General features: G+C 46.6%; 1 protein-coding gene across 1 annotated transcript in view; it reads right to left on the reverse strand.

Annotated features, from left to right (window-relative positions):
* Positions 1–9,450, reverse strand: part of LOC115155726 (TSC22 domain family protein 1) — a 93,561-nt gene extending 84,111 nt beyond the window's left edge. The window contains exon 1 of the mRNA XM_029702627.1: positions 6,099–9,450. Coding sequence (XP_029558487.1) covers positions 6,099–8,740 — 2,642 coding nt within the window. The 5' untranslated portion in view covers positions 8,741–9,450. The remainder of the gene's footprint in view (positions 1–6,098) is intronic.
* Positions 9,451–10,178: the final 728 nt, after the last annotated feature.

The following is a 10,178-nucleotide window of genomic DNA, read 5'->3' on the forward strand; positions in this document are numbered from 1 at the left end:
TATCCGGAATACCTGCATTGAAACACATAACATGCGCGCACATGCGCGCACATGCATAATGACGCCACACACACATTCACCACATACGCTGCATCTATTTTCTATTATCTACAGTGCATTCGGAAAGTATTCAGACCTTGACTTATTCCACATTATTACAGCCTTACTCTGAAATTATTATCATTATTATTTCCCCCCCCCATCAATTTACACACAATACCCCATAATGACGAAGCAAAAACACGTTTTTACACATTTTGCAAATGTATAACAAAAAAAATTACATTAAAAAAAAAGTGAAATATCAGATTCACATAAGTATTCAAACCCTTTGCTCAGTACTTTGATGAAGCACCTTTGGCAGCGATTACAGCCTCGATCTTCTTTGGTATGACACTACAAGCTTGGCACACCTGTATTTGGAGAGTTTCTTCCATTCCTCTCTGCAGATCCTCTCAAGCTCTGTCAGGTTGGATAGGGAGCATTGCTGCAGAGCTATTTTCAGGTCTCTCCAGACATGTTAGATCGGGTTCAAATTCGGGCTCTGCCTGGGCCACTCAAGGACATTCAGATGCTTGTTCCGAAGCCACTGCTGCATTGTCTTGGCTGTGTGCTTAGGGTCGTTGTGCTGTTGGAAGGTGAACCTTCGCCCCAGTCTGAGGTCCACTCTGGAGCAGGTATTCATCAAGGATTTCTCTGTACTTTGCTCCGGTCATCTTTGCCTCGATCCAGACCAGTCTCCCAGTCCCTGCAGCTGAAAAACATCCCCACAGCATGATGCTGCCACCACGCTTCACCGTAGGGATGGTGCCAGGTTGCCTCCAGACATAACGCTTGGCATTCGAGTAAAAGAGTTCAATCTTGGTTTCATCAGACCAGAGAATCTTGTTTCTCATGGTCTGAGAGTCCTTTAGGTGCCTTTTGGCAAACTCCAAACGGGCTGTCATACCATAAACGCCTGATTGGTGGAGTGCTGCAGAGATGGTTGTCCTTCTGGAAGGTTCTCCCATCTCCACAGAGGAACTCTGGATCTCTATCAGAGTGACCATCGGGTTCTTGGTCACCTTCCTGACTAAGGCCCTTCTCCCCCGATTGCGCCGTTTGGCCGGGCGGCCAACTCTAGGAAGAGTATTGGTGGTTCTAAACTTCTTCCATTTAAGAATGATCAAGGCCACTGTGTTCTTGGGGACACTGTCAACTGTGCAACCATATATAAGACAGGTGTGTGCCTTACCAAATAATGTCCAATCAATTGAATTTACCACAGGTGGACTCCAATTAAGTTGTAGAAACATCTCAAAGATGATCAATGGAAACAGTTACATTTCCAGTCTCATAGCAAAGGGTCTTAATACTTACCTTATTTACGCATTTGTTTTTTTGTCTAAAAACATGTTTTGTCATTATGGGGTATTATGGGTATATTGCTGAGAAAAACAAAATGTGGAAAAAGTAAAGCGGTCAGACACCTTGACTTTTTCCACATTTTCTTACGTTACAGCCTTATTCTAAAATGGATTTAAGAAAACTATTGCCTCAGCAATCTACACACAATACCCCATAATGATAACCTGTTTTTGCTTTTTTATACATTTTTGCAAATGTATTTAAAAAACCTTCGTCATTATGGGGTATTATGTTATTGATTTTTTTTTAAATCCTCATCAACATACACATGCCATTTTGACATATATATATATATATATATATATATATATTTTTAATACATTTGCAATAAGGCGTCTGAATACTTTCTGAAGGAACTGTATGTACATAGGTACCTCAATTATCTCGTACTCCTGCACATGGACTCTGTACTGGTACTCCCTGTATATAGCCATGTTTTTACTCGTTATTGCTATTCGTTATTCACTGTGTCACTATTCCAATTTTTATCTTTACTTTCAACTCGTAAGTCAGCATTTCACTGTTAGTCTACACCTGCTGTTTACGAAGCATGTGACAAAAAAAATATATCTGATGAAAGGCCTACTCTACACAGCCTATTTCCATAGCCTATTATTAGTAAAATAGGCTACAACCTACCTACCACGTATAGAATTAGGCAGTAAGGCCTGATATGAGAGGAAGATTAGGCAAAAAATGCAAATCATTGAATAATTATCCAGTTCTGGGGAACTCAGTTGTTTGCCTGCAGCCGGGACCTTGATGATTTACAACCCATCACACAGCCAGCTAGGCTTCTTGACTGTCACTTGCGGGTCGGCACACACAGACACACACCTCTTTCGTGCCACAGCTCCAAACGAAGGAAGGCTGATAAAAAAGATTTGGCTCCGAAATATATTTTGACATGATTTCTCTAGTCCCGCCCGTAGCATGCGAGCTTGTGCTAGCAGTCCTTTTAAGATGTCTTTTTCTGTTTCGTTTTTAACCAAACAAATATTGGCCAATATAGGGCGATACCTTCATATATCAATGTTTTATGGGTACTTAAATCACAATAGGACAAAGTTTGACATCGCCCAACCCTACACTGAGTGAGCATTCATTCCTTCCCGCTGCCTGCGCTGGTTGGTTGTGCTGATTAACTCTGACAGCGGAGCTGCCTGGGCTGTTTAGGCGTGCCACTGACACAGCCAGTCATCATTATCATCAACATCATCCTACTGACATCTGTTACAGCAAACTCTGTGAAGTACTGAAAAAAAACTAGGCCTATACATCTAACCAACATCAATGACCATACTATCCCCATTTGCAGAAAATGTAATTGTATTAATTGTCAAAAACTCCTTGATTATCCTGAGGTGACTAAGGCTAAACTCAATACAAGTCAATGTAATGTTATTAATTATTTAAACAGAAGGTAAACCGCTGGTTAGGAGGCTAATTCACCAAGACAATCTGCTCATTTGTGAAAAGGGCTTTGGGCTGCGAGCTCAAATGCTGCGTTTATTAAAGACTATAATCCACATTATCCTCCTAGATTACAAATTCCTCAGAGTACACCATCATGTGACAGCAGTAGCCATCCCTCAGGTCCAATATAGCTACGGCTGGGGAGGTGAGCCGCAGCCCAGGGGTTTCTAACATTAGCAAAGACCTCCACATGACCACGTCTAGCTGGCTGTAGAATACTCAAAACGATTAAGACAAAGTTATTGTTGGTCCAAAACTCTGGTTCACTACACTTCTCTACAAAATTGGCGTGCTCTAAACTGATCACACAGAGGTACCATATTCCAGAACCATTACCTAAACTCCGGTTCTAGACAAAAGTAAAAAAAAGTTTAAGTTGGTAACCTAAAAGCTGTTAAGTTTCAGCTGCAAAGCACATAAAAAATAATTCCCCACTAATCTCAAACACAGACTTCTAAACGTATTAAAGAGTGAAATTCCATTTACTTTCCCTCCCACTCATACCGCTGCCACTGACCAATGGTCTGATGACCACCTTTTAATTCAATGGTCTTCTAGATAAAGCAGGAAAGATTGTCTGCTAGTGTGCAAAGCTTTACATTCAAATCAATAAGTTAACATTACGTTATTTAACATAACATAAGTAGCAAGTTTCCCTCCAGTATTACATCCACCTGCATTATCCTACCTCTATCAGATCATTAAATGGCTTCTATCAGATCATTAAATGTTCATGGACCCTAAACCACCTTTTCCCTGCAGTAAGAAATCAAAGTGCTGAGTGTGTATGGCAATCCAGCCTCTCCTTGTTTCCTCTCATCTGCACTGATTGGAAAGGGTGAAAACAATATTGTGGTAGCAGAAAGTGGTCTGTGCAGCAGACAAGGATGGATCTGTCTGTGACGTCTGTCAAAAACTGACACGACTGGGGCACTATGAGTGTGTTTGTGTGTGCGCATGTGTGTGTATATACATACACTAAATGCAGTCACTGCAGTCTGAAGTAGTCAAAATGTCACCTCCAGCTGAGCATTGCACTGTCTAGTGTCTAAGGTGGAGGAGGGGCAGATTAGCATAGAGCTCTCTCACACAGTAGGTGCTGTTTCACACTGTTTTGTCTACCATCTCACACGCAGTCTGGCATCCCATTCACCCACACACGGTGCTGCCGTGGCGACCTGGATTCCCCCAATCCAAACCAGACTAGCTCAACCACCACAGCACACGTCCTAGCAACCACAGACACTCAGCAGGTTGCACCATTCCACTAGGAAGTAACCAATGGTGTACAGTGCATTCAGAGAGTATTCAGACCCCTTGACTTTTTCCACTTTGTTACGTTACAGCCTTATTCTAAAATGTACTAAAAACATTTTTTTCCCCCTCATCAAACTACACACAATACCCCATAATGACAAAGCGAAAACATGTTTAGAAAATTTGGCACCTTAATTAAAAATAAAAAACAAATAACTTTACATAAGTATTCAGACCCTTTGCTGAGACTCAAAATTGAGCTCAGGTGCATCCTGTTTCCATCGATCATCCTTGAGATGTTTCTACAACTTGATTGGAGTCCACCTGTGGTAAATTCAATTGATTGGACATTATTTGGAAAGGCACATACCTGTCTATATAAAGGTCCCACAGTTGACAGTGCATGTCAGAGCAAAAACCAAGGCATGAGGTCGAAAGGAATTGTCGGTAGAGCTCCAAGACAGGATTGTGCCCAGGCACGGATCTGGGGATAGGTACCAAAAAATGTCTACAGCATTGAAGGTCCTCAAGAACACAGTGGCCTCCATCGATCTTAAATGGAATTAGTTTGGAACCACCAAGACTCTTCCTATAGCTGGCCGCCTGGCCAAACTGAGCAATCATAGGGAGAAGGGCCTTGGTCAGGGAGGTGACCAAGAACCTGATGGTCACTGACAGAGCTCCAGAGTTCTTCTGTGGAGATGGGAGAACCTTCCAGAAGGACAACAATCTCTGCAGCACTCCACCATTCAGGCCGTTATGGTAGACCGGCCAGACGGAAGCCATTTCTCAGTAAAAAAGGCACATGACAGCCCGCTTGGAGTTTGCCAAAAAGCACCTAAAGGACAAGATTCTCTGGACTGATGAAACCAAGACAATGCCAAGCATCACGTCTGGAGGAAATCTGGCACCTTCCCTACATGAAAGCATTGTGGTGGCAGCATCATGCTGTGGGGATGTTTTTCAGCGGCAGGGACTGGGAGACTAGTCAGGATCGAGGGAAAGATGAGCGGCGCAAAGTACAGAGAGATCCTTGATGAAAACCTGCTCCAGAGCACTCAGGACCTCAGACTGGGGCAAAGGTTAACCTTCCAACAGGACAACAACCCTAAGCACACAGCCAAGACAACACAGGAGGGGCTTCGGGACAAGTCTCAATGTCCTTGAATGGCCCAGCCAGAGACCTGAAAATAGCTGTGCAGCGACTGTTCCCATCCAACCAGACAGAGCTTGAGAAGATCTGCAGAGAGGAATGGGAGAAACTCTCCAAATACAGGTGTGCCAAGCTTGTAGCGTCATACCCAAGAAGTCGAGGCTGTAATCGCTGCCAAAGGTGCTTCGAAGTACTGAGTAAAGGCGCTGAATACTTATGTAAATGTGATATCATTTATTTCATTAATTTAATCAATTTTATAATAAGGCTGTAATAGCATGCATTAAGGTGTCTGTAATAGTATACATGTGGCAAAAACTAAAGTATACAATTGCATTTCTGTCTTGCAAAATATATATATATATTTTTTAACAAATGATGGGGGAGTGCCAAGATGGAGGCACGTGGCTTCAACACAGCGCCCCCAATCAGTCATCTAGTGTATATATAAATAATTGGTTGTACCCTGGTTCCCCAGATTCCTCCCTAAAAAGTGCACTCACTGCTACAAGGCTAGAATGCAACGTCATGTTCAGAACACTGTATTTTTAGGCCAACACTGACTAAACATTTTATGGTCTGAATACCATTCAGCACATCAGAAACAACATTAGGGAATAAAATGTTTGCTGCGGATAAATTAGAAAACATGGGACCATCTCTTTAGTTATATTGTCTGTATCAGCAGGCCTACTACTGTAGTGGATTAGTGGATATGTTTAAGAAATATTGTTCTATACCCCAAATCAAATCAAGCAATCAATTGATCAAAAACCTATATTAAAGGCTTAGATTTGGGACTCACCCATCATCGTCTCCGTCCACAGCTTTGAAGAGTCCGGCAGAGGCGGTTAAGGCACTGACCGCGGTGGCGGCAGGGTTACTTTCAGTCCCCAGCCCTGTGCCTATCTCAGAGCCACCCTCCCCAGCCAGCTTGGGCAGGGCCTGTGCCAGGAAGGCAGACTGGTGCTGGAAGAGCAGGCGCTGGGCATCCTCCAGCTGGGTGGTGGTGAAGGAGGGCAGGCTGGCATACAGGGCGCTGGCCTGGGCAGCCACAGCCTGGGGCATGCTGACCCTGGGTGGCTGGGACTGGGGGTGAGATTGGGCCAGTCCACTGCTGTTCTGGGGCTGGGGGTCGTTCTGGGGGTTAGAATGAGGCACAATGGAGGCTAGGCAGCCCTGGTTTGGGGGGACAGGCAGCTGGGTGGCAAGTCCTTGGGCTTGGCCTGGGAGTGACTGCTGCTGTTGTTGATGGTCCAGGGGGAGAGGGTGTCCTTGTGGCTGCTGCCCAAACCCGGGCACTCCTGGGCCCATCTGAGGCATTAGCCCCGTTCCTGCCACAGAGGCCTGGAGAGAGGTCTGCTGGGGCTGCTGTTGGAGAAGACCCTGGGGTTGGAGCATGGAGCCAACCACCTGCTGCTGTGGGACTCCCATCTGCCCAGGTCCAGGCAGGGCCTGTGGGAGAGCAGGTTGGGGTAGGCCTGCCTGGGGGTGAGGGTAGTCTGGATGCATACCTCCAACCTGGCTAAGCCTGTGCACTGGGGCTGCATGGGAAGGGACAGAAGGCTGCTGGGGATGAGCATAGCTCATCTGCTGCTGATGCACCCCCACTAGTCCCTGAGCTGAGGCTGGGGCTGGGATAGAGGCTGCCTGGGCGTAGGTGAGCGGCTGTTGGGGCATGGGAGTGGTAGGGTGGCCTAGGGTGGTCTTGAGGCCAGCCATGTTGATGGGGGCAGGCTGATGAGCACTGGCGGGGCCTGAGGGAGCCACAGTGGTCAGCAGGTGAGGCTGGGACACCCCCATGGGGAGGCTGGGGTGGGAGGTCTGGAAGGCCTTAGGGGGGTTGGAGTAGTCCTGAAAGTGAGACTGGGGCTGGAGTAATGGGGGGCCTCCGGCCTCTCCACTGCCAACGTTATCTGTGTAGTGACTCAGTGTGCTGACTGTGCTGTTCACTGAACTCCCACTGATGCCCTCTCTCTCCGACCCCCCTGTCACAATCTCAGGCCCGCACGGTCGCATGCTCTCCACACCCCGTCCACTAGGAAGAGAAACCTCAGAGAACGAGGGGGCAGGAGCTGAACCTGGGGTCTCCTTGTCATAGTACTCAGTACATGTCCATCTGCCCTTTTTAAAAGGCTCCGAGCTGGAGTCAAGCTTGACCACTCTGAAACGGGAGCTGGTGGTGGCAGGAGCTGGTGTTGGGGCTGGCTGGGAGGTGGGGACTGAGGCTGAAGCCATGCCAGAGCTCTTCTTCCCTGGCTGGGGCATGGCAGCTCCTCCACCCTGGGTGCCACTGGAGGGCCCCAACACCACAGAGGCAGTGGCAGCAGCAGAATTCATAGTGATGCTCGAGTTCACAGTTCCAGAGCTTTGATTTTGTATCAAATTGATATTGGAGTTGGTGTTGCCAAAGTTACTCCCCATCAAACCTCCAACCCCACCACTGCTACTCATCACACTGGGGGGGAAGCCACCACCACTGCTGCTAGCGCTGGTGCTAACCCCCCCCATCACAGGCACATTGGAAGAGATATACATATCCACAATACTAATATTGCTGGTCAGGGGATTAGCTATGCTAATGGTAGCACCAGCAGTAGAGCCATGCATTCCAGGGAGAGGGACAACTGCTACAGGCTGAGCAGCAACACTGGCAGAACCCACTGAAACATTCTCCAGAAGGACCCCCATGGCAGAAGGCATCTTTGGGCCACCACCAGCTCCTCCAGACGTGGGGGTTGAGTGGGGGGCTGAGGAAGGAGGCTGAGCCAGGGCCTGGTGAGGATGATTATGTTGCCCCTGCTGATGGTGGTAGTGGTGATGATGATGGTGGTGCACATTCCCGTTAACCATCCCTCCGTGCTGGGGTCCCTGGATTAAGGAGTGGGGGGGCTGGTTGGGGGAGACTGCCCCGGGTGTGACTGCCTCATGGAAGTTATTCAGTGTCTCCTCCGAGGAACTCCTCTCACCCCCAGCCATGTCGTTGGCCTTAGAGAGGGAGACATCCAGGATCTCTGAAGAGGAAAGATCCTCCGTATGAGACTCATCCAGATCATCATAGCTCTCTGTGTCTTCTGCTATGCTGTTGTTGGTGCTCACAGAGATCTGGGCTGGGGTCACGCTAGTGATCTGGAAGCCGCTTTTCTTCTTCACCTGTGACCCAGAGGACAGAGCCTGGGGCTGTGGCTGGGAGTGCAGATTCAGGCTGTGGGGAGGGTGCTGAGGCCCGGGGGAGGATGATCCAACAAGGGGTTGAGACTGCATCAGGAGGGGGGATTGGTAGTCTTCAGCGGGGACGTGGCTGTTGCTAACAGCCGAACTAGCTGGTGTTGACATGGGGCCACTCCCGGCACCAGTGTTAATGTTACTACCCCTTCTAGGAAAATTCGCCGGGTGCGCCATCTTTCTGACGCTGCCAGAGTCTCCTGCAGAATCAGGATGGTGCATTTTGAAAGATTCCAGGGGGTAGCGGCTAGCCTCTGATAGTCTCGTCTAACGTTACAATGTTTTGGGGGCGCCGTTTTGACAAAGATTAGGTCAAGACTGATATTTAACAATATAATATCAACTGACAATAAATAAATCCGTCTTAAAGACAAGGTTCGATTATTTAGCTTTTATGGGTATATAAACGTCCCCTCTCGTGACGGAGAATGCTCGCGTTTGACAGTCGATTGGCGAGCCGAAATGCTAACAAGCTAGTTAGCTGGGCTAACGTCAGCTGATGGGCTTGTTATCCAGTCACATACGCGTATGTTCTCACACACAAGCCAGCATTTCGTCGTTTAATATCTTATCTCAATAGGTAGCTAACTAAAATAAATTGCTATAATAACACAAAGAGAGTATGTAGTACACATCCAAAGCGAGAGCTGAGATAGAAGTGTAACGTTAGCTCGCTCCATCACTATCCACACACTGTGGAGAGTCGCATTATTTCATTTCTCAGAAGCCAAAAAAAATTAAACAAGCAATCCTTTACCGATATATGGTTATCCTTGGGATAATATATCCACTGAAATGTCTCACAAAACAGTTTAATCCATTCAGACAAGTCTTTGTTATAGTCCAATGTTTGCTGTATCACTCCCTGTTTCCAAGAGCTATCTACAGCCAGTCCGCCTTCTTGCACTGACTCGAGCTGTTGGTGTGTGACGAGACCGAAGGGGGAGGAGAGAACTTGCTAACATGGCGACCGCGCATGCTCACTGACGCCCAGACTAGCCAGACATAAAGCAGTCTGGGGATATGAGGGTGGGGGAGAACAGCGGAGAGACAGGCAGGCAACTCGCAAAAACTAGCTTCAGAAGACCTAGAATAGATCATGTTCCGGAAAATAACGATGGACACAGACGATGGGACCTAATGACTCTTACAGAATATTCCCATTATCCTTGGGCAATTTTACTGGATAAAATTCTATGTGGTTAACATAATTTCAAATAGGCTTATGAGATGGATAGGGAAATGTGTTATTATCAGTGTCATCATGCCAATCACATTTTCATGAACAGAAGACAAGAGTATCAACATGAGGTGATCAATCACTCAAAGTACATATGTGTTCCATCAGCCATGTATAGTTATGTAGTTATCATAGGGCCACAGACTTCTGTTTTCTCTTTCATGTCTGACCAAAAGAACAAAAGGAAATGTTTTGGTCTGAACAACACAAACAACAAGATCAGTTGTGTTTTTACTGTGAAACAAAAGTCATGCAGAGAGGTACTGGACTATTCTGCAGACAGAACAGAGCTACCAGACACATGTGTTCACTGCATTGAGGATTATTCTACATGCAGGGCTGCAACCTGGTCTCAGAGCATTTTGTATTATTCTGTACGTACATCTGTGAAATACAATTTAGTATGATATGTTAAGTTTC

Source organism: Salmo trutta, chromosome 20 (genome assembly GCF_901001165.1).
Source record: "Salmo trutta chromosome 20, fSalTru1.1, whole genome shotgun sequence".
Lineage (NCBI taxonomy): Eukaryota > Metazoa > Chordata > Actinopteri > Salmoniformes > Salmonidae > Salmo > Salmo trutta.